General features: G+C 43.9%; 1 protein-coding gene across 1 annotated transcript in view; it reads right to left on the reverse strand.

Moving 5' to 3' along the window:
• Positions 1-25,898, reverse strand: part of LOC135400791 (uncharacterized) — a 41,469-nt gene that overhangs the window by 15,225 nt on the left and 346 nt on the right. The window contains exons 3-6 of the mRNA XM_064632712.1: positions 22,792-22,962; positions 18,210-18,305; positions 17,289-17,364; positions 1,677-1,804 (exon numbers count right to left, since the gene is read on the reverse strand). Of these exons, the coding sequence (XP_064488782.1) occupies positions 1,677-1,804; positions 17,289-17,364; positions 18,210-18,305; positions 22,792-22,962 (471 nt within the window). The remainder of the gene's footprint in view (positions 1-1,676; positions 1,805-17,288; positions 17,365-18,209; positions 18,306-22,791; positions 22,963-25,898) is intronic.

Genomic DNA, 25,898 nt, shown 5'->3' on the forward strand with positions numbered 1-25,898 from the left:
ATTTTTTCCGCTACCCCGTGAGATTCGTAGCATCGAGACTCTACTACATGTTATCGCGGCGAAAATCGCCGCGTGGTTACGCGCACGGGACAGCGTCCAACAACGTTATACGATTACTCGGAACCGCGGTCTCCATCGCTACACGCGGGTCGTTTCCCCATAGAACCAATTTTGACGGTATTTTGACGGTAAAATCATGAACCATCGTTTTATGAGAGATATCGTTATACGCGATATCGCTATCCGCGGGTTATACTGTACTTCTGAGTGAGCTGCAGGGGTACTTTGCACCTCTGAAATGTAGCTTCGCCCATTTCTGAAGCCAATTTTCGTTTTATGTACTATTTTGAGTCGTCTAACGTGAACGACGTCACGAGTGGGCATATATGGGAAGCGCACTCTTGAATTTTGGTAGACCACCCCTCACACAAGACAACCGTTGGGAGTGTTGTCCTAAATCACAAAATGACGTGCTTGCTACAAGTAGAAATGGTATTTTAAGGTGAACACAATGATATAAATTACTGTTAGGCATCACAACTGAAAGAAGATCAGTGATGTGCCGAAAAAGTGCAAAATTTGATAATGAGGCAACTTTGCGAATTTTTAACTGGACAAAGGGAGACTTTTGAATCTTTAGTACCTAGATACAATAAGACCAACCACTGACAGTATGCAGAAAATTTTTTTTTGTTGTTGACTATGTTGAATGTTTATGAATGTGGGGTCAAACTTCACAGGAAGCGCTGTGGTCAAAACGTTCGCATCTGAACTGCAATTAATTAAAAAAGAACTACAAACTCTTTTCAATGACTTTCACTGCCAATAGGCTTCCTTGCGACTAGGCTTTGATATATGTTTGAAAGAAAAAAAATAAGAGAGCTCCACTGAACCACCCTGCTTGACTCAGCGTGAAAGCACCCCATAGCCAAAAATTCGCTACGCCAATGAGCCCAAACCAAAACCGCGCACCTCAGGAGCACATGACCTCGCTGACAGAGGCTTATCCAGGCCGGAAAGCAGTTGATCTTGCCAGCAGATCAATACCTACTCCAATCATCTCCATCGCTCCAAAGCATGTGGCCCTCTGGCATGGAATGAGTGCTGTGCTCCCTGCACTCCCAATCGGTGCTGTTTCCGCTTTGATTCATTTGCATAGCAAAATTCGGTGATGGATATTTCAATACACCTGCCAATTCCAGGATTTAAAAAAAAAAAAATGAAACTGCTCTGAATGAGGATCATCCCCCATTCTGCTATCTTGCGTTTGCCCAAAATCCCCTAATTAAAGAGTTCATTAATGACTTTCGGTTAATTTAGACATCTTGCATGTAGTTCCATACTCTCTTCGGGAGGATGTCCGGCTGGCCATTTTACTCAACTGCAAAAAACAACATCTATGCTGCTATCGTAGCTTTTTTTCTTTTTTGAAAATCTGTAATGGATAAAAATTAAACCCTGCATGTGTGAAAAGGACGATTCCCGAGACAAACAGAAACAACACAACATACACAGTTTCTCTGTGTCTCTGGTATCATCCCCTTCGCAGTTATGCACCAGCTGGTCAGCACCCTTCTACTCTTGTCAACCCTGCATGTGATTGAATAACAAAATGTTTTCTTAATTTTGTGCTACACGTTTACTGGCTTTGTCTTCTAGCACAAGGGGAAAAACACCTGTCTGAAGGAGAGGAGCATCCGTGCATGTTCCAGCCTCAAGATCTGAAGCTGTTGTCGGAGGGACTTCATATCTTCCACCATGGAATTGACGACATGTTCCACTTCATCGACGCTGTACAGTGCATCTGGCAGGAACGAAACAAGCACTATCAACATGAGGCATGCACCTCTAATTTCAATTTGCGAACAGCGAAAAACCGCATCTTGTGTGAATGCTTATATATAGTGTTGACTGAGAGCTGGAACCGGAGACACGGAATTTTCTCTGAACACAGCAACTGTTGATTATGAACCAAACGCTTATACTCCTAAAAAAAACTCCGAAGTGGGGAAAGGGGTATGAACGAGGGATTACTTACACAGTTTCCCCTCGTGGCAATCTCCCAAGATTCTTCCAACCTACTCATGGATGCTTAATATTTCCTGATCTCACACTGATGTCCCTAGATGGTCTCCGTTGGCGGTATGCCAGAGACAATGCGAAGCGTCTTCTCCCGCATTCCAGTTCCCATTCCAAAATTGTAAAAATGATATTGTGTTTTCGTTGTTGAGAGCTGCCACCACAAAAAGCTGTATTCATTGTATAACTTCTAGCTCAGAAAAGCAGTGTAATAGATTGCTCCAAGCTGGTTACGATTTTCACATGCTTTCTTCTCGGGCTCTCTTTGAAATATGGCGACTTTCCTCGTGTTCTTCCATGCCACATGAGAATGTTGACAAACCGATGACAACTGTCGTCACTCTCTATGATCATTCCATCTCCCATAATATACTGGCTGCCACGAGAATTAGAATTGTATTTTCTAATGCTTTTAAACTGAGCAGGTTGTTGCCTTTTAGTTCTGCAAAGACTGGTTGTCTGGTCACCCATAAAAAACATTTTGTGTGCTGTAAGGAGAATGTCGTATACTCAATTCCTTTGGAATGTGGTTTTTGTTGCGTTGGTCAAACTGGCCATTGTATCAATGAGGGTCTTACAGAACACATGCTTAGCACCAAAGGAAGACAGTCATCATTTCCAGTGAACTTGTGGGCCACCTTCAGGAGTGTAATGGCTGTCAGCCTATTTTCAGTGATACTTCTGTTTTGCATACAGAAAGGAACAAATGGAAACAGTTGTTGTTGTTAGAAGCTTGGGAGATTGCCACAAGGGGACACTGTGTGTGTTCTGTGCGAGGGGAATCCCTCGTTCATACCCCTTTCCCCACTTCAGAGGGTTTTGGGGACATAAGCGTTTGGTTCATAATAAATAGTTGTTGTGTTCAGAGACAATTTCGTTTGTTCTTCCGTGTCTCCCGTTCCAGCCCTCAGTATGCACCAGCTTGTCTGCGCTCTTTCACTTCAGTTAGTTATGTATAGTCTGTTTCTCTTTCATGGCTGCTAACAAAATTGCAGTGTATTAACACTGGATGGGTATTGTCTCACTTTTCTTTTTCACCATGTAAGGTCTGACCTCTCGCAAGCATCGTAAATGAGTACTGTGGAAGGTTTAAAGCTAGGGGTGTGCGAATCCGAATATTTTAAGTCGAATCGAATATCGAATCGAATTGGGGGGGGAATTCCGAATATCGAATATCCGTGCAACATTTACAATATGTGACTTTCGCACTAAACATTTCCATTTTGTGGCCCGTGGCTTTAGTGTAATTTTTCTGGCATTAACTGTCACAAGAGAGACATGCAATTCTTCTGTTTAAAGCCCCTACTCTTTAATTTTACATCAGAGTGCTTCCTGCTTTTCAGGTGAGCCTACACTCACTGGAGTACTGCAGTGGTTGCCTTCATTTCAAAATTTTATGTCATGCAGTAGCATGTTATACGGATGAGGCTGTAATTGTTTCAGACAACCACAGGCCATTTGTGAAACAAACGAATTGGCATCCTGCCTCAGCTTTGCCATGAACACCCTTTAGTTTCTGTGCTCTCACCCGAGGAAGTTGCACAGCTGAAATTTTAGACATAAAGGACATCTTTAAAACACTCTTCTTGTTTGTGGGCTGTAGTCATCACTCAAGAGGGTTTTATTTCAGCATCCGTAAAACAGGGCAAAATCGGGTGATATCACGAGGAAAAGTACATTTTCAGGTGGAAAATAAAAAAGGAGTGCTTCTCGCATTTTAGATCGCCATACGATGTGAAGCAGCTGTGCTAAATGTCCCATGCTTAGTGTTCTCCAGTGCCCGTACTGGTGGCTGAATTGGCCTTCTCAAAGTTCATTTTCGTTTTTTTTTTTTTTTCAGGTTTTACGGTAAGTGATTATGCACAATGGGGGCAAAAACGGGTTTTACCCTAAAACAAAGGCCTTATTTATGAGCAGAAGAAACCCCTTTCCCGCTTCTTCTTAAGAAGCACGATAATGTGGAGAGGCCGCAGATTGGTTACCTCAAATGATCTCCCACGATGGTTAAACCAGGAGCTTGAGGAGGCCAATGAGAGCCCACTCTGCATTGCCAGCATAGGGAAGGGTCATTCCATTCCAGATGATCCAATGACTGTGTTCGACCCCCGCCGGTTTGATATACAAAAATCGTCATGGATACCTTACGCTGTACGAAGTCACTTCCCGGAGTTTTCCAGAAAAATATTAGACTGTTTCTGATCTACGCGGGCGTGAATTTTGACCCAAGCGCAAAAACGTTACCTTGAAGAATAGTGTCTGGGAGGCGAACTTTTCCACTTGGCCAGGAGATTATGGCATCGAATAAGAGTATGAGGTCCAGACAGTCAGCTGAAGTCCATTTTTGTCCAATGTTTTTATCTTTTGCCTTCCAAAGCTGTCCATGTTGCAGAGTTATTTCAAGAATGTTTGCAATATTTTCAGAATACATTGCAGGCATGCTGGAAACCCACGAAAATTTTAATACAGTTATCACATTCCATATGAGAACAAAAAAAAAAAAAAAACATTATGTAAGGTGAACTCGCATTACCTTTTAGGTTACTGAGCTTGAAATATGCCACTTTCATCAAAATAGGACATTTTCGTGGCCATTTTTTAAATAAATGAAACGGTCAACGGAGAACAACCGCAATGAATGCAGGTGACGCATCGAAACTCCATCTAAAACATTCCAAAAAGGCACAGGTGAACCTTTCTTGTAGCGTGAGAAAATAGTTTTTATGTTGGACATGGTGTCAAGCGGTCTCTGACCTTCGGCGCATGCCGCTGGGCCTGCTGGGCCTAACAGCCACAGCGCTGCTTCAACAATATAAAACGTCGTTTTTCTGTTTTTTTATTTTATTTTTCAAATTAAAACTAGCACATTCAACAGCTTTCTGCTGAGAGGTCATCAGATTTGTGGGAACAGCTTCGATCGGCAGCACGGAGGGCATAGAATAGCACAGTATGACATACAGGGTGTTTCAGTTAAATCCCCGGGCTAAATAATTCACGAACGGGTGCACCAATCAAAGAACTTTCTTTTTACGAGTATCAGTCTGATACCACCTACAAGCTGCACACTGTGTGAATGTGTGGGAGGAGCTCAATTAAATAAAAATTCAAACGAGTTTCGTGGAAAGAGATTGATAGCTTATAGCACGGGACACCAGCAGAATTTCGTCACCTTCCATTATCAGAAGTCTGTATGAGTTTGCTGTATTAACAACCAGTGACCCAGGTATATACAGGGACTCCAAGCAAAGTGTGAACATATTTTTTAAGTATATATATATCATTTTTCCAAGATGAAATCAATTGCAGTATAGTATATGCTGAAGGGTACTCCTTAGGAGGGCATTAGCAAACTCCTAAGACAACAATGTCTTAATTAACTTTCAATAATTTACTTTTTAATCACAAAAGCTACAAAGTTGTCCCAATGAGAACATCTGTTCCTTTCTGTCACCTGATATCGTAGCCATTTTCAGAACAAAAATCCATCGGCAGATTGTCCACAAAAAAATTGTGAAGGAACACCGTTGCTTTCTTTATTTTGTTCATTGCGCATCTTTGGAGACGTGCATTTCCTTCATCCCCAATGTGAGAGGGGGAAAGAGCACACTATCGCCTCTTGCGTCCTGGAAAAAGATTAAAAGAAAACAGAAAATGCAACACAGATAAGGGCAGCTGTCTGTAGAGTCACCCGATACATTTGTTTTTGTTTTGTTTCCACAAGTTATAGCTCATCTTCGACGCATGAGGCGGCACTGTGCTCCTTCACCCTCTCACATTGGGGATGAAGGAAATACTCGTCTCCGAAGATGTGCAATGAACAAATTTAAAAAAAAAAAACGGTATTCCTTCACGAAATTTTTTGCGGACGATCTACCGAACGGATTTTTATTCTGAAAACGGCTACGATATCAGGTGACCGAAAGGAACAGATGTTCTCATTGGGACAACTTCGTAGCTTTTGTAATTAAAAAGTTAATTATTTAAAGTTAATTAAGACATCGTCTTAGGAGTTTTTGCTAATGCCCTCCTAAGGAGTGCCCTTCAGCATATGCTATATTGCCATTGATTTCATCTCGGAAAAAATGATATATATATATATTTAAAAAATATGTTCATACTTTGCTTGGACACCCTGTATATTCCTACGTTTTTATTCAGGGTGTCTATTAAGCCGTAGCCTTCAAATTCCCTGACTTTTCCAGGTTTTCACTGACTATTACAAGTGAATTCCCTGACCAAAGCAAAGAAAACTTGGTTCCTGCTGCTACATTTTGATACAGATCCTTCATAAAACAGATCATTTATTGAAAAATTAGTAAAACTGCCCTACTTTTCTGCCTCTGAGCTTGTCGGATTGGAAAACTGCTACTCGTAGCAACGTTGCTGGGGTGGGGCACTCAACTACTCGTCAGCACTCGCGATTCACTGCGCATCATGACAGCACATGTCTGTGATTTTCCCTTACTTCAGCTGCCTTTTTGGCAAATTCCCTCACAATCCCCCGACTTTCCCATTCACATCACAATTCCCTGATAATTCCCTGTTTTCCAGATTGGTAGACACCCTGTTATTACATCAGTCACAAAATTAATGCACCAAAATGCAAAAGGAGAGCGATATCTATCTCCCAGAACCGCATGGAGCCCCATAGCTTCCCGATGGTTCCCCTTAGGCCATGCTATGCTGCTGCAAAATATGTGATCTCGACGACGTACACAAACAAGTTTACCCTTTCAGTGTTTTCTTGTGACTGCTCTACGTGTATAGTGTAGGCACTGCGTGTACCGGAGAGCCAGTCATAAAGTAACCTGAAGTGCCCAAACATGGACTTGCTAAGCCAGCTCCAATGCCACAAACATATTGCTGGAAACATATTAGTGCCAGTCCTTCCCTTATACAAAACATAGGAAGCACAGTATGGCTGCACGAACTAATTTGCAACATAAAAATTGTTTTCTTGCACCATTCGAATGGAAGAATGGGACTTTTTCTATGCGTTTTTTTCTTTTTTTTTTGATCCACCAGAATGCTATTAAATGTGCAAGCTTTCAATAGCAAAAAAAGAAAAACATGAGGTTATCGCAGCACGGTGGCTGTCAGGCCCAGCGGCGTGCGCAGACGGTGAGAGACTGCGCAACACCGTCAAACAATGTCCAACATAAAAATTATTTTTCTCACACAACAAGAACGGTTCAGTTGTGCTTTTTTGGGGGATGTCTTAGATGGAGTGTCAGTGCATCCTCTGCATTCATTTTCTTTGTCCTCCGTCGACCGCTTCATTTAAAAAAGTGGTTGCAAGAATGTCCTATTTTCATGAAAGTGATATATTTAGAGCTCAATAACCTAAAAGGTAATGCGAGGTCACCTTCTGTAATAGGTTTTTTGTAGTATGGAACGTGGTAACCTTGTAAAAAATTTTGTGGGTTTCCAGCGTGCCCGCAAGGTATTTAAAAAAAATCGCAAATGCACTTGAAATAACCCCGTAACCAGGACAGCTTTGAATGGCAAAAGATAAAAACATTAGACAAAAATGGACTTTGGCTGACTGTCTGGACCTTATACTCTTAATTGAAGTCATAATCTTCTGCCCAAGTGGGCCTTCAAGGTAGGGTTTTCGCACTCTTGTCAAAATTCATGCCCATGTAAACAAGAAGCAGTTGAATATTTTTCTGAACTCTGAGAAGTGACTTCCTACAGTGTAAGGTATCCATGATGATTTTTGGATACCAAACCGGCAAGGGTCGAGTACAGTCGTTGGATCATCTGCCATGGAATGACCCTCCTGAGAAGAAGAGGTAGAGGGAAAGTGTAAACTGTGGTTTCTTTTGCTCATAAATAGGGTTCTGCATTTGTCGAAAAATGCCAAAAGGCACCCGTCGAATATTTTTTCGGAAATTCAGCATATTCCGAAAAACTCCGAAATATGCTCTCTGCTTATGGTGCTACACGCCGAAAATGCCGGTACACAATTGCATTTTTTTTTCCTCCGAGGAATCAAGTTTTCGTGTTTCCTTCACCTCATTCCCAGGTGGGACGCGGGAAATACCGCCCTACGGAGCTGCTGGCCTCTAGGCCAGGGAAAGAAAGCCCTTTAGTGGAAAACCTTCCCCTGTAACGCTTTTATCAGAGGGTCAAGAGGGTTCAAGTACACATGGTACACTCCAATAAAGGAAAGGATGTTCTTTACGTTCTCGATGTCCTTTGACTAAGCTGCCCCACGAGTCATGAGCCATTCCATGAGTCACGCCTGCACCTGTCATCGGTCAACGAGTAGTGACGACCGTACATGCTCAGATCAAGAGTAGGTGTATTGGGTTGGTTCGCGTGAAATGGGAATGAAGCTCTGAAATGGGATGCAAGAGGGAAGCTCCTAAAGATTATGTGAAAAATAAGAAAACGCTGATCTTGAAGTATTCTCTGCAGAAAGAATTGATAGTTGGATATGCAAGTATTGTCGGAATACGCTTAAGAGCTAATCTGGAAAGACACTCCTGCGTATATCCGATCACCTCAGCTCTGCAAGACACCGCGCACAGAAAAAAGCACAAAGAAGCTCCGCCTTATCTGAATATATATTTTTTAGTTTTAGCGCAAATGTTTGAAAGTGCCGAAAATATCAGAATTTGATAAAACATATATAAATGCTGAAAAGCACCTGCCAAATCTCTCCAGGAATAAATGACGAAAACGTGGAACCCTACACATAAACCACAAACTACACAATCGTGGACCCTGTTCCTTTTGTGTTGGTGTCAAAGTACAGTCATGTCTCGATTATCCGGACACCTCGGGAGTCGTCCCTTTTCGTCCGGATAACGAATTTCCGGATAGCCGGACCAAGCAAACTTCAGCGGAAACCTGAGAAATTTGTGACACCTCTTTACTAAAGAAAAGGAAACAAGGAAAAGATCGTCACTTCAAAAGTTCCCGCAAAGTGAGCTGCTTCAAATTAGCTGCCACGCGTGCGACAGAAATTCGGTCACAGCCAGGGCGCTCGCTGTGTCACCCTGCTGTTCAAAGAAGGGTAATGTCTTAGAAAGTTGGTCCCGCACATGTCTTTGCCTTTTTGCAAATGTATTTGGCATAGGCCAAAAGACAAGCGAGGCTTTCGGAAGGCCTGGACATTGATGTTCACGTGTGGATTTCTAGCGCCCATTGGATACAGGGTACCTCTTTCGCTTATCGTCGACCATCTGTACCGTGCGCCTGCACACACCAAAAGGGAGTGACCTCCGAAGAAAGGGGAGTCAAACAGTACAGAATGCCCCAGTGATATGTGACCCTATTCCGGAATAATGCGAACACAGCACATGCCAGACACTAAGGACGTTCACGCTTTTCCGGATAAACGAATCAGAATGACAGTACAGTTGCCCAGATAGATAACACGTCAACAGAAGCCAACAAGAAGTCAAAAAGAAGTCAACAACGCATAAACGCGTGTACCACTGTCAAAAGTCAAAATAAAAAAATGTGATTCACCTATTTACCACGAAGGATTACCTATTTTTCTGATGTACTGATCAGCAAGCATGTATCACTTTAGAGACAAACTTTGAAATCCACTTGTTTTTCTTTCTTTTTATTCTTTTATTCCGTGTTAGCGCCGCGAAGCAACTGTGGCTATGAGAGGCGTACAGATGCGAACAGATGCCGAGAAGACAACACAGACAAGGTGCTAGAAGGTGCATCGTACGCTATCGCCTTTCATACGTAAGGGAAAGCGTTGGTGGTCCCGCACATGCGCAAAACGTAAACAGAGCCTCGTACAGTGCTCAGAACCACCAAACTCTTCCTTAGTACGCTCAGGCAATAGCCAACATTGCACTAAAACTCACTATTATCTTCGGACGGTGCCCTTGTTTGGTTGTGCTTCAACACTTATAGAAGGATGACCTGGTTGTGAGGTCTGCTATCGCCAGGAAATGTTTGGAATTCCCAACGCTTCCAAAAGGCAATCACTGACTCCCTAGCCTTTTAGCTCGACTTTATACTTTTTGAACTCTTCTGGCTACACCCCTCCAATAATGACTTCGACTCATCCTTGTTTCCGTTTCTGAGGCCCGTTAGCATACAGTCAAGCCAGCAAGACCTTCGTCTGGAATTGAATAGATGCCCGCATTTGGACATTTATTTTCAGGGCGGAATATCGCTGCCGAAAGAATCCGATCCTTAGTGAACCACGTAAATGCCGACAAACACCCCCTGAACTGTCTTGAAAGAAAATGCTGAAAACCACAAACCCTAGTTATAATGGCCACACTTAAAGGAAACATACAGTTATACTGAACAAGTAGGGAACGACCATCAAAGTTTGCATTAGTCCTATGGGACCAGCAGCATGGCTGAGTGGGTTAGAGTGTCCTCTCGCTGGTCGTGCTCAAGGTTGTGCTGAAGACTGGGAGGTAGTGGGTTCGAATCCTACCACCGAGTGCTATCTGAGGTCTTCCCTGGGTTTTCTGGCAGACTTCCCAGATGAATATCAGCTAGAGGTGTGAATATTCTAAATTTCAAATAATGCACAATTCTAAGTGCTTTTCGAATCGAATAGTCATATTTGAAAAGTATTCGAAAGTTTGTATAATTTTTCGAATATCCGCTCCAAGGCACGTCCAGGTAAAGCTGGTGTGGACCCCGCTGGCACTGGGAAGCAACTGTCACGTGGCCTGCCAGCACCCTACCGGTCTGCCGGCCAACCGAAAGAACAAAATTCTCCACAAGACTGACACGGACGCAGGCCACGTATGCGCTCCACATGTTGTATCGGCATTAATCAGGGACAATGGAACGTGACAACAGCAGCACGGAGACCACTCCCCAAAAACAGCAGAGTATTTTGTGGGATTTCTTTGAACAAACATCGTCATGTAAGGTCAAATGCAAGGCCTGCTGGCAACGTTAAAAACACTGAAAGAAACCACTACACCTCTGCTCAATCATCTGAAACGTCATCCTGCTGCCTCCAAGTCGTATGAAGCGACGCTGTCATTTGTAGACACAATAAAACCCAAAAAGATCAAGACAAGCCAGAAGTCACTGAGCCCCTACATGAAACCAAAACTGAAGGCCACGCATGCCAGTTCAGAGTTGCTGACAAAGAAAATTGCACTGTTCACTGCCAGAGGCCTTCATTCGTGCTCCATTGCTGAAAAACGTGGGTTTCTGGACCTAATTGGGAATGCTGCACGGGAATATGTTGTTCCGAGCAGGACCACATTTTAGCGCGCTGTCATCCCAGAGTTGTACGAACCAGAAGTGCAACGGGTCAAGTCCGAGCTATGTCGCTGTTCACGGGTGGCATGAAGTGTTATTCCATTACAACTGACGGCTGGACTTTGTGCGGCGGAAACAGTTATGTGTCCATGATGTGCCATGTGTTGGACGCGAATTTCGCCGCCTGCAACTACACTTTGACTTACGAGAGTGTACCCCAGGGACACACCGCCGGTAATTTGCACATTTTTCTTGAAAGCGTCTGTGTGGAATGGGACCTTCCTGATGACCTGTCGATTTTTGTGCTCATGGATAATGCGTGAAACTTAATCGCAACCGTCGCGCAGTGCAAGTCGTTCACCGGCATCCCTTGCTCTGCCCATACACCGCAGCTCTTCCACCCACTGCAGCTCTGCATTGAGGATGCTAAAAAGGGGACATACGTATTTAATGAAATTTGCGCCCGAGCAAGGTCAGTGGTTGGATATTACAAGCACAACTCCCAAGCACAATAGTGTTTGTGGAAAATACAAACAAACAATCTTATACATCTTATCTTCAAACCTTTTCAATCAAACAATGTTTATGGGAGCCGGTTGCTAGAAAGTTACGGTATCAGATTGTGGAATATGTTGCCATGCGACTTAAAATACAGCAACCATTCTGCGTGCAGTTTATGTCGCTATGTGACGAACACCTCAACCGTGTTGTTATCTTTTTAATTATTTAGCTGTAAGAGTATGTGAGTAGTAGTTCTAATGTTGTTTCATTGCTTCTCAGTGTCTTTCTATGCGACTGTAAACTTACGTTATTGAGGATGAGCTTCGGGGAGTCAATACTAGCACGTGCTAATGACACCCAAAATTCCATCCTTAATCTTTTTTATATAGTAATTTCAATTTCAATAAACATGGGATGTGCACCGCTGGAACGACGTTCCAAGACGTTCCCACAAGATGGAACAGCGAGCACATGACGATTTCCTGTCTCTTCGAGTTGCGGTCAGCAATTTCACTGGACCTTTCAGAAAATGACAACATTGACAACTTCAGCAGCAATTAATGGCATCAAATAGCGTCAGTGACTGATGTGCTAAAGTGCATCGATGAGGCAACTACGGAAGCCTGCATTGAAAGCAGTCCTACTCGCTCACTTGTCATTCCTCTGGTTCACCGCATGTCCTCACTGCTACCAAAAAAGGCCCAAGAAGGTGGCACAGTGTCATTTGCTTCAAACCTTCTTCATAGCATGAAAACAACGTTTATAGACATAAAAATGATGGACACTTTTGCACTTGCAGCACTGACAGACCCAAGATTCAAGAATGTCTGCTATATAACTCAGACAGAGAAGAAGCAGTGGGCTCGGAAACTCTTGGAAGCAGGAGTGGAGAAGCAGGTTCAACTAGCTTTCACTGTGATACAACGGAATCATCTGAGGAACTTGCATCAGTGCCCTCTACATTATGTGCTGTGTGGAGTGTGTTTGAAGAATTGGCATCTGCCTCAGGTGTTCCCACTCAAAGGACCCAAAGGCTGCCAACACTGCAAGTGGAGGAGTACCTTCGTTGTCCCGTCTCACCACACTCAGAAAACCCACTACTCTGGTGGTGGTCTCACGGCAAATCAAGGTTCCCCGCAATGGTTAAGGTAGCACAGCCATACTTGTCCATTTCTGCAACTCAGGTGCCTAGTGAGGGACTGTTTTCTATTTGTGGCCTTACTGTGTCCACAAGATGGCAATCTTTGTTGCCTGAACACGTTGAACAGTTGGTGTTCCGGCATGATAACATGAAGTAATAAAGCCTATGCCTAACTAGTTCCTGTTACCGTATTTTCACGCGTATTAGCCGCGGCCTATGCGCGATTTATATTTTTCGCGGACGCTCTGCGGCTTTATCTGGTGACTATTTTTCCCTGGTACTTTCCCCGTACCCCGGGTTAAACGAAAGGGCCAACAATGCCTCATGTTTTTCGGAACAGGACCGCCCTGCCAGTGCACGAACAGTACCGAACAGGGGCGGGTCCACTCCACATTCGAGTGGACTAACCCGTCAATCCACGAAAAACACACAACAAGGGCACAATCCGATCTTAGTAGAACACTAGAACTGACCTCCTTTGTTATACATCATGCCGACACCGGAATGTGGACAGGGTTTATGGCCTTCCACACGGTCTCCTTTGTCGGCAGACCCACAGGAAGGGTTCAATACACCTTGATAAAACGTGGTCAGCTAAGCGTCAGTTCTCATTTGACGAGAGCAACAGCATTCGTGGACACGGGCGCGGCAGTTAGAGGTGAGGCATGGCTCCAACGCCGAGGCACAGCCACGAGAGCGGCTTCAAACTAAAAGTCGTCGACTTCGCGGACAAGTACAGGAACAGGGCAGCTGGCAGGGAGTACAGCGCTGACGAGCATTGAGCGTCTCTGTTGATTTTGTATGTGCATCACTGGTTTAGCGCACAAAGCAGTCGCGTCGTATTACCCGCGGCTTATCTGCGAGCGCGGCTTATCTGCAAAAATATTTTCAAAATGTATCTAAAAACGAGTCCTGCGGTTTATCTGCGGTGCGGCTAATACGCGTGAAAATACGGTACATCTCATTTAAGGTTCAAGTTTAAGAAGCACCATTAGGCTGCTGTTTCACTACATCTGTGGAGTTGTTGATGCAGGCAAAATAATAAATGATTCGTTAAGTATTCGAATTTGACAGTGGCACCATTTGATTCATATTTGATTCGGTTATGAAAACCACTATTTGCACACCTCTAATATCAGCACAGTTCCCCTTTAGTCAGCCCAGGACGCATACTAAATCCCCCTTGTCCCACACTCTTCGTCCTGTCCTCTATCCATCTGATGACTAGGGCCTGGATTTTTAGGCATTTGCCTAGAATTGCCTATAAATGCCTAAATGCGACATTTTTTGGGTTGCCTGCCTTTGTATCGACTCTGTTGAATTGACGTCTTCTTTAACATTTTTAGACGCCATAACAGCCTTTTTTAGAGGTGCAAGTGTGAGAACGCCTTTCAGGATCGTGCTGAGTGCTGCGTTTTGCGTTTGGTTTCCTTCAGTACCTTGGTTTGCTAAAGGGGTTCATGTATATTTGATCAAAAGATGTGACTTCTCTGAGCCTTTCAGAGTCTTCCAGGACGGAGACGTGGTTCCAGGCCACCTCAGCATTCGTGTATTAGACGTCAAAGCTTTATGGTACCCTAGCCTTTAAACGAGCAAGTTTACCTTGATGGGGCATTCTGAAACACCAAAAAAGCCAACAAGCACACCAGATTAACGTGCCTATTTTTGCATTTTATTGGCTATTTCGATATTTTTAAGGGCCTAAATGCCTGCCTATTTCCATAGTTTTTAGTGCCTAAATTTCTGGGCCCTATTGATGACGCCCGTACACCGCTCGTAGCCACAGTTGCTTTGCAGCACTAACACTAAATAAAAAAGGAAGTCCTATGGAAATCCCCAACACACACAATGAACGACTCACCACGTACAAACCTGTTACTACGAACGCAAAGAGTACAAGCTACAAATCATTAAACCTTCGACAGAGAATTGGCGCACAGATCTGGTTGATCATGTGTTGAAAATTAGACATTGCGAAAGCTAATCCGCGGTTGTGATACGTCCATAGAAAAGCTAGTGTATACGAAAGTGGGCATAACAGATAAGCTCTCTAGCAAATATGAAGTTGCCCACATCAATGGCTGCCCAGATGATAAAACGGCTATGAATGGAAATCAAGCGTAAAACTTTGAAAAGGTGCCTCAGGGGGCTGGATTTGTGGAAACACCCTTGACCACCACGGCTTGTGAGGCCGGCTATAATACCTAGAGAACTATTGGAATGCGATAATTACAAAAATCTCTGGGAGAAAAGCTGTGGATGCTAGACTTACAGATCATTGCAACTCTTTTGAGGACTTTATGACTGCCACTGATGATGTGCAAGTAATCACACATTTAAACGATGAAGCCATCATTGCTGAGGTACTGCCCACATTTGCAGTTTACCAGCTCCCGTGGCATAGTGGTTAGGATGATCGCTTTCCATGCCGAGATTAGGAGGTGACATGGGTTCGAATCCTGTCACGGGTTGTGCTGTTTGAGGTTTTCCCTGGGTTTTCCAAAGACTTTCCAGACAAATGTTGGCACAGTCCCCCCCGAAGTCTGTCCAAGACGCATACTAACCCTCCTGTCCACCACTCCTTCCTGCTAACCTCTCTCAATCTGTCCACGTCTGTACACAGCTCAGAGCCACAGTTGCTTCGCGGCGCTAACACGGAATTAAAAAAAAAAAAAGATCTGCAGTTGACAAGCTTTCGGACAACCAAGAGACACTGCCATCATCTCCACCCAGTATCACAAAGTGGAGGCACTGAGCTATGTTTGCTCTCTTTGTGGCGCTTGATGCGGCCCGTGCCACCATCTACAGTAGCTGACTGATTATACGGGCCCTCACGGGGAACGGTGACCTTCGCCTTAGGACTAATACATTTTCGGACTGTTTTTCCAGACATATCAAAGTCTAAAGGATCGATTTTGAGAACCAAAATGCTTGTGGAGAAGCACCGACACCGCTACTGCGGTGGTAACCTCGAAACCACCATTTTGGATTGTGCACTTGGAATGGATTGGTAATTGGAATCCTAGGCGAGACTGTTCTAAAACTTCCTAACCGCTCCTTAGGTGACGTCACGGCAGCGCCGCTACTTTCGCCGCTGGCACTCTAGGGACTCAAGATGCTCTCTTGAGTTTGTTTGTGAACGCTGTTGCTGTTGGTCAGCTCTCACGCCATGGGCTCTGCAGACGGTCACCCTGACCATCCACAACAGTCAATCGCAGGGATGGTGAACGTTGTCGCTATTGTCAAATATGTGCGACGAACATATAATGCTCATGCAAATGCAAGCAGATATCATGACACGCAGGCGCCAGACGCAGCGGGGCACAATTATGAACTTCTTTGGTGCAGCTGTGATGAAATAACATGTATTATTAGGACGTTTTTCTGGTCACCGTCAAATCCAGAAAATCAATCTGTTACCATACTAACGAACTGATATAACAATGTACTTTTGATACAATATTTGATAAGTTTCACGTAACCTTGTGGCATGTTCACAGTTTTGACGTAGTTACCATTTCCTACCATCACCACGTATAACAAACTTCGGATATGACAACCACAGTGCACATGATGGTCGGGTTCGTGGTAACAGAGATTTACTGTACCTCAACAACAGCAACGACGAGCCAAATGCTAGATTACCAACATTGAGCAAGAATGACACAGAAGAAACGACGGTGCAGAGCACTACTACGAGGCACAGCTGACCCTCACTTATCTGGAAATGGCCATTTCCAGCTAAGATGTCCAGAGAGTGGGGAATCTGCACAAAACTCGACAGCAGACAAGCCATCAGTAGTCAACAAACCGTGTTTATGGAGGACAGAGGGAACAGTCCATCACAAATTGCGTAAAATTCAGCTCCTACAAACTCTTACTGATGGCGTTAACTTGAGACATTATCCTTTTGAGCAAAAAATGCCAGAGCCGTTCTCTAAATGCTTTGTTGATTCCCAAAAGTAATGACACTGCCATCGAATTCATGCTGGTCATCAAGTGGAAGCAACAATGTTAATGACATCCTCATCTCCAACTGTGGAGCAAATGTCACCATGCCTGTCAATGTTGATATACAGTACTCCAGTACTATGATGTTATTGCACTGTTATTGCATGGAGTGAAATCTGTCCCCATACTTTTTATCCGGATAGCACATGATCTCGATAAGTCTTTATAAATCCCCCATGAACGATTTTTCGAGATATGTTAGCTATTCAGAAATCGAGGGTTGACTGTATTAAAGCTTTTTGTTTGTTTCCCCCCCTTACCCAGCTGGTTTGCTACGCTAAACATTTCTCACCACCACTGTATAGCAGGCACTGTGTAGTGAATGTGTCCGGTATCGAAAACTCACCTAGAGCATCTATGATTGCCTGGCTCTGCCTTTCAAGGTCAGCTTCAATCAGCGGAATAACTGTCGTCTTCACAAACTAAATGGGAAGCAAAAATATCACCCACTGCACCCCAAAAACCAGTGTGCTGGCAAAGGATATGCGTAAAAAAAATAAAAATAAAAAACCTGAGCTACAGTATGCCAACTGTCAGCATGATAAAACAACACAATTTTGAGCAAAGCCAGCAGAGAGAAACATATCAAATGTTATCTAGGTTTTGCAAGCAGCACCCACTATGCTGTCCCATCACAAACACAAACATTTTGGTAGGCAAGATTCACTGTAACTGGACCACTTTGTGTTTTCAAAACTTCTGCAGCTGGTCCCCCTGGTGGAAATGGTGTGCAATCCCAAGTGGTTTATGAAACCTTTTCCACTTTAAACCACTTACGTACAAAGTGGTTCAAAGTAGTTTCAAGTGGAAAAGGTTTCATAAACCACTTGAGATTGCAGACCATTTCCACCATGCCTCCACTTGCTAGGGCCCTAGCAAGTGGAGGCATCAGTACCAATTTGCACAAATGTTTCATCTAAAGGAACAGGCCATTGCCATCCACTAGTGATGTGTTTTGGATTGTTCCAAATTCTGTACATGAGCAGGTACAGTTAACGTAACTTTCTTTGGCATGTAAGCTTTGGAGATAGACATGAAACACAAACCGTATATGCACATCTGGCTGTTTTTGAAATGACGTAAAAATTAGCATTTGCACCTTTCCAGATGTCACGGGGGTGCGCAACCCAAAATAAGAAAAACAAATGACTGCTTCAAAAAAACTTGATTCACAGTAGCTCCCTTCAAATTGGTTTGACACACCCTTAGCAATATAATTCAATACTGTGCTATTTGAAAGTACAAAACCTTATCTAAAGTTACTTACCTCTTCCTTTACTGGAGGCAGATTGGGAATTTCAAACTTTGTAATTCCCAGGGAGGCACAATCTCGAAGACGGATGTGGTCATACCAGTTTTCGAACTAAAGGAAATTAAATGTAAACATTCCACATTACTGGAGGGTCTTGATTAAGCATTCACGCATCATTCTTTCCTGGTACACCTCCTTTGTTTTACAGCAAAAGACAAGTACCATGCGCTTCTCTGGGTGTGCAAGCAAAAGTTATTGAACCGGGAAACAATGCACTAAACGAAACAGTCTAGTCAAGTTGAAGAATTGCTAAGTAATTCCTGTCGTGCGGGTATCTAATGCCGATGTCCAGACCAGCGCATTTCGTCCCCTAAGTATACCGGCTACCGTGTACCAGTCACCATGCCAGAGGCAAGGCGTGCTGGACTGTTTCCAGAAAGTTGCTTATTATTTAAAGGCCTTCACATTCTGGCAAAAGTGTGATCGATCCTTGGTATGGCAGGAACACGTTTATGCCCAAAGGGCCCTTAACATGAATAATAGTAATAATAATATGCACATTCTATAATTAGGGCCTGATTTTTTCGGTTTTATTTTTCAGCAAAATCGGGGGGTAAATATCAGGTTATATTTTGCTTCAATAATTGGGGTACTGTATAATCGGGTTGAACTGCACCTGATTCAACCCAATTCTGATCGACTTGGATTGAATCGGGTGTAAATCTTCGGTTTACTCGGCATAATACACACAGCACACCAATAGACACAGAGTACGTGCATGTAAGGGGCAGCAGGGTCTCTGCTTTGACGGTTTGTAGGAGCATATTTATGCATTTACAATGACTTCGGACCCCCTGGTCCAGCAGTATTCAGGGAAATATACCCTGGGTTAAACCCTGTTTTGAATCAAGGGGTAAGTATATCGGGCGTAATCGGGTACAACCTTAAAAAGTCAGGCCCTATCTGGTACTGGCATGTATGACAGTCACTGGCATGTTAGGTACTGGCATATATGACAGAGAGATTATGTTATGAGTTATACTGTAGACAAGGAGAAGCCGTACTATATGCACCGAGCCACTTTGACTTAAACCCCTGCCATACGACAAATTGAACTGCAGCAGCAATGAACACGGCTTGAACGCCAATTGAACGGCACTGAATGACATTTGTTCTGTGAAACCGTATGGCAGTACGTGTGAATGAGTTCGAGGAACTCATTCGCACGTACTGCCATACGGTTTCACAGTTCAATTGCCTTTTCCCTCTTGCATCGACTGCATATCCTCTTCAGTAGAGAGGTAACAAAAACAACAACGATAAACTGTTAGAAGAAATTAAGCACGAATGAAAAGTTGTAGTACTCCAATATTATGTCAGGAATTTCATAACTTTCGACACAAAAGAAGGAAGGCTGACCGCTGTTTTTCGGACAATTATCCTCGTTCCGAGTCGACTCCCACACCCGTGCGATTGACACATCGCATACAGGCTTCCTGCTTGTCTTGTCTTGTCATGCTTACCCAACTGAGCATAGTCCAAAACACAACGATGTTCAGAAATATAATGTTTCATTAGGTTCGAGAAAAACAAATAAAAATATAGCGAATGTACATGTAGATAGCTTCATATGTTTGGCCCAGATGTCTTAACTTTTGACAGTGACACCATTTGCAAATGGCATTTGGTACGAATGTCATTCAATTTGCTGCACAACACGGGTATTGTCCTGTAGCCTCCTCCGTACAAGGGGGCAGTTTTAATGACTGTAGATAGTTTACCGTATTTTCTCGCATATAATACGAACTCGGGTATAATACGAGGTGCAATTTATAGACTCCTATCAAAAAAAAGTTTTCTGACTCCCGTATAATACGACATTTCAGTTTCACCCGCCGTTCGTTGCGATGCCGTCGTTTCTGGCGAGCTGCACTGCCTTCACTCGAATTGCTTGCCCGGTTACGGCGATGTGCCGCGACCGGAGGTCTTTAACGTACTCGATGAGTTGCTTCTCGATCTCCGGATGATGTCCCTTCTTCGGGCCACGAAACGCTTTCCGTGTTGCTGAGCACTGAAACAACGACGCCCGCCGACGACGCCAAACACGAATGTTGGCTTCGTTAATCCCAAACTTTCGTGCAGCAGACATATTACTAAACGCTTCGGCCGCCAGTACAACTTCCCGTTTGTACTTGGCCGTGTACGAAGCCCGGCGTGGAGCCATGCCCGCGCGCGCGGTTACTTTCGGAAAGTTGGCGGGTGAGATGAAATCACGTGGGTACGCGCGCATGACCAGGAGAGCCAAGGGGAGAGGGGAAACGTACACTCTTTCAAGAGAGGAGCAGCGCTCGTCGCCGTGGCTCATACAACCCGCAAATAATACGAACTCGCGTATAATACGAGTCCGCATTTTGGGGGTCCATTTTTCGGAAAAAAACCTCGTATTATATGCGAGAAAATACGGTATGTCTTCCTGGAAGTATGATACTCCAGTATAAAAACATTACTAATGTAGAAATATAAAACAACTGTGCTAAAAGAAGGACTTTGTGTCCGCAACCCATAGAGTTAAATTATTAGCACACAATTAGTTAGTATGCCCAAAATGTATGCAGCGGTAGGTATGGTGCTTGGGGTCGCTAGTCCAAAGTCCCTACCAAAAATACTCTGTTGATATGCTTAAAGTAGAGGAAAAAAAACTGCTACAAAGTGTGTTTTTGCTACACATAACCATTCAGACTGTGAGTGAATAGAGTCAAAGCAAACCATGGATTCCCCTTGTCGGCTGCTCGACATAAATTAATCAGATCTCTTTATGTTCACTGATCCAAGCAAATCCTGTATAAGCAGTAATGTTCGCGAATGCTATTTTGTCATAAAATTAAAGTCCCCCAAAGTGACACCTCTACGAACTCTGTCATGCAGAAGCAACATACCGCAAAATCAAGGTATCGGTAAATATTCCCCAAATGCACCACCACAGGGTTGGTACAGAATACCTGAGCCAAAATTTGAGAATATTTCAAGGACTTCGAGGTGCAAATGGCTGAAATTCAAGGATGTTTGGAATGGCTTTCACTGTCCAGGTACATACGATGATAAACTTGAGCAGCGTTTGCACAAAAATTGTAGGAGCAGTGGAGGACACTACTTTCAATGCCCACATTATCTCTTCTTAGTGCTTCTTATTGGCCACGTCAACTGCTGGAGGGTAAGATGAACTCGCCTTGTCGTCACACTGATATCCAAGTGCTCCCAACGCTTGACTCCCCAGTTACAGTGTCACTTAACTGACAAAAGAAGAACCAGCTTCACTTAGCATTGCTTGGGATGCTTGCTTGGAACTTTTCAGATGACTCCTCAAGGCAGATTCAACCATCGTGGCAACGTCTATAATTTGTTCATATAACGTGCACTTTGCTCAGCGGAGGTTACTAGCATCTGGTTTCAGCCACAAACAATAGTTTTCATGATTAAGCCAGGCAAGTTGGAATTTGCACCTTCCTGCATGACGCAATGAAAGCAAAAATCCAACGGAGACGCGGAAAAAAAAACCTGCGCACTTTCGCATGCGCAAGTCAGGCGCCTGCTGATTGCATATTTTTCTGATGTCCCAACACACATCCAGATTGCGCCACGGTGTGCCCTCCCACGCGGCAGGAAAAAATGCAAGGATGAAAACGCAGCGGGGCGACCAATGCGGAGAAAATGCAGCGGCCAAACATGCCCCTTGGTGATCTCAGTTACTGCATTTTCAAGGAATACATGGACTAACGCTATGTTCAAGGAGTTTCTAGGGCCCTTGAAAAGTGTTTTTAGAAATCAAGGGTATTCAAGGTTTCTAGAAATCCTTACAAACCCTGCTCCGTCAAAATTCCTAAATTATTAAAGGAGTACAGAGGGCCATACAAAAAAATCTCAGATTAAGATGTCTGATGAAAGGGTGTGTGTCATTTTACCGATTAGCACGAAAAGCTTTGATGTGTGAAATTTGTTTCCTAGAAAAAGAACTCACATAAACATGGCTCCACACGTTTGCCCTTAACTCACAACCCTGGGTATAACGAGGAGGAGAAGGTATGATGGCACGTCACCAATGACGTTACAGGGGTAGCTCGTTCGGGTCTGCTGGTCAGTGGGGGTCAGCGCCATGCCCCTTTGCCGCCGTAAACCAGTTTTGCCAGTTCGCCCGGAGAATTGGGGATAGAAGGAGCGGCGGAATCATGACCGAGCCAGGAGCAATGCTCTTTCGGAATCTCGAACAGCCGAGTAGCAGACAACATTTCTCTAGACCAATCAGCGATCGTGGCCCCTGTAGCGTCAGCACGGGGTACAAGGCAGATCACAGGCCGGTACTGCTCTCCACCGCAGTTATGCACGGTGGCTTTTTGCGGCGTACTTTAAATTCAATATCTGCGCTTTAAAATAATTATGACACTGTGCTGTGAATTACTTCTCATGGTGCATCTTACTGGCCTGCTTAGCAATTTTATACAAAGGAAACAGGGTGTTAAAAATGACTTCTGTTTTACTCTAAGACCACAAAATTAGCCGCTTATACAGCATGCATTGAAAGAATGCAGCCTGTTCCACCTACCTGCTTTTCAAAGGCTCCCTGCTCCTGCGTCAGAGTGTCGTTTTCTTCATTTTCATTTTCACTGTTTTCACCTTCTACCACATGATCTTGAGCCATTATGTTGTTGCACGCTTCTTTGAGGACAAGGGCTTCGCAGTATTTTTTCACCGCTTGCTCACGTTCACAGCTCGCCTGAAATGGTTCCATCCATTATAAACAAACACCACGCTTAAAATACATGTGATGTAACAAATTCCAGGTCTGTGTGTGTTCATGGTGATACTATGGCATAGCAAAAGGCAAGAGCTGTTCTTTCTTTTGATTAGTAGAGATGAACTGTCTTCAGTATGCATGTTTATGCATAACAGCTGAGAGCACAACTTGGGGATAGCTCTTGGGGTGCTGGAGGAACTGGCAGGAGTACCAGGGCATTGTGTCTCATCACACACACACAGACATGAGAATTCAAGTTCCCAGTATATTCCTTGAAACACGGAGATTGGTATACTGTATAAGTAGAGCCTGAAGTTTTCGGGAAATATTTTTTCCAACATTCGGGGGGTAAAAATCGGGTAAATAAACATGTGCACTAAATTCATGCAAATTCGGGTGAAAAAACTTCCAGTACGCTAAATTCGGGGAGAAATCGAGCTCAGTTATTCAAACTAACTGTAGCGGTTTGGTACAAATGGTGATGTAACTGCATTTTTCTGCCAAACAAGTAAGTTAGTGCATTCCTACAGACATCCCAGTGAGGGCAATTTGTCGAGTAAAAATTGGGTTTCACCCTAAAGAGGCAACCTTCAATTCGGGATGCAAATTCGGGTAAAACCCTAAAACTTCAGGCTCTACACAGTATAAGTGGTTAAATTCGCTGGCTCAATAATCGCGAATTTTTAAGGAGCCTGGACCAGGCAATTATTCGCGGAACCTTAAATTCGTGACACCGTGGTGCGTCAACCCTGCATCAAGGGTTTAAGGTGCCCATCACCTTGAACTTCCAGGAAGAAGTTAACAAGAGGTACCACAACTGGGTAAATAACCCGCTGCATTTGTCTTTGTTTTGAGCCCTTCTGACTGAGACGGCTGCGATTAGGGGATGCTTACTCGGCTGGTATCTGGGTTGCTGTCGAATTGCCCTACCTCCCGACATTCTTGTCACCACATCAAGCAGGTACGACTGAGACTCGATATAGTGAAGCGGCAACTTTCACAAAGGCCGATCCTCATGGCAACGTGCTTAAACCCATACACGCTTGCTGGATGATCCGGGCTTACAGGGAGCTGGAATCATGGGACGCGGACAACAACGCGGGATTCCTGAGGGCTGGACTACTGTCTCCACTTACAACGGATAAGACCTGAAGACATTGTGAGACAATGCAATGTAATGAAGTAAAAAAAAGGAAAGAAAAAAAAAGAACGCAAACATAAATCACCCCAGCGTTCTGGTCAAATTTCTTCCATATTTCGTTCGCGCATTTTTCTGTCCTTGGTTCGAATATTCAGCGGAACTTTAAATTCAAGAAGAAAAGAGGGCTCGCAAATTTCGCGAAAATTACTACAGTCAAACTCCTTTACAACGAAACTCAGGGGACAGCAAAAAAAATTCGCAGTAAAGGTATTTTCGTTAAAAAGGATGTCCATTATTGGACCTATAGGGCTCCAGCGGGACCGCAAAAAAATTTGCTGTAGTGGTATTTTCGTTAAAAAGGTGTTCGCTATAAAGGAGTTTGACTGTACTTATACAGTATCACCACAATCCCATGTGACACACTACCAGGTCCTAAAATGTGTGGATTAACCAGAAAATGGACTACTACCTGGAAACTAACCAGAAAACAAATTATTGTTTAAAGCTTGTGATTATGTTGTTGCTTTCAAATTGGGGGCAGAGATTGGGGGCAGAGATTGGGGGCAGAAACTGGGGTTTTTCCTGAATAACTCTAAAGCTGGTTAAAATCTGGCGATATCATGTGAAAGAGCAGATTTTCTGGTGGAAAAGAAAGACGTGAAATGAAGAACATTTGAGATGGTGAGAGGCTGCATTCAGTGCAAAACTATTTAGTCTTCACCCGAGCCCACATAAGCGGCTGACCTGGTACATTGGGGAGTACGGTTGCCACGTGGCACCAAAAGGTTTACCGTTAAAATACAAGGCGCTGCAGTTAAAGGGTTAAGCACTGTCACAAGCAGGAATGCCATACTTGGCTACTTCCAAACGACTGTGGCGCAGAAATGACGGCGATGGCGGCCCAGCTATTTTGTACATACTCCTTGGTGCCATACTCTTGGATGGACTGTGAGCTATTGGCTTTGACCTCTGGTCCTTCCTCCAGTCCGCGTTTTCTCGGAGTGCAATTTCTCTCCTGGTTCAGTCTCTACCACTATCTACTCATGTGACTAACCTGTGAGTGCTTCTCCATCACAGCTAATGTCGGCAGGTTTGCAAATGCAAGAAAAACTTTCGTAAAGAACGGCCGAACCATGAGAAGCTCAAAGGCAAGTGACAATACACCCCACCCTGACCTCATTTTTTTGGATTGCCTGACAGTGTGAGTCTGCTGTTTTCAGATAAGAAAGCCACGCAACTTCCCTGAATAAACAGCTAACTTGCATCTTTTTCTAGGAAGCCTCGAAGCCAGCTAGATACAGCGGGGCCTTGCAAGGTTTCGTGGGTACACCTGACGATGACTGTCGAGGCTGGGAAAACAACTTGTGCATTGCCTTCTTAAAAGCGGAGAGGGTATTATTCAAACAAGAAGACATTCCTCTATGTCAAGCACAGTGACAGGTGATGAATGTCATCTCCTCTTGTCTCTTTAATTTAATCTTCTGCTTGCACCTTGATGTGCCCATAGGCACAGTGTGGGACCAAAACTGCGAAAAAGAAGCTTTCCTAAGGTCGTCGCCATAGATGTCGGTACTAAGATGTCATCTGCACGCGGCAGTGGTTGAAGAACACAGATTTGTCATTGGGTTGAGAAATGTGTAAATCACGTAGGGATTCTTCCTGTGTGACGACATCCGCCGGGAATCCCAATGGTTCGAAGATGGACGAACGTTGTAATTCTCGTGTAGAGTTCGTGTCTTGCTTTGAAAACCTTTCAGGGTTTAAATTAGTAGCA

The sequence above is a fragment of the Ornithodoros turicata genome, chromosome 1 (assembly GCF_037126465.1).
Source record: "Ornithodoros turicata isolate Travis chromosome 1, ASM3712646v1, whole genome shotgun sequence".
In the NCBI taxonomy this organism is placed as follows: Eukaryota; Metazoa; Arthropoda; class Arachnida; order Ixodida; family Argasidae; genus Ornithodoros; species Ornithodoros turicata.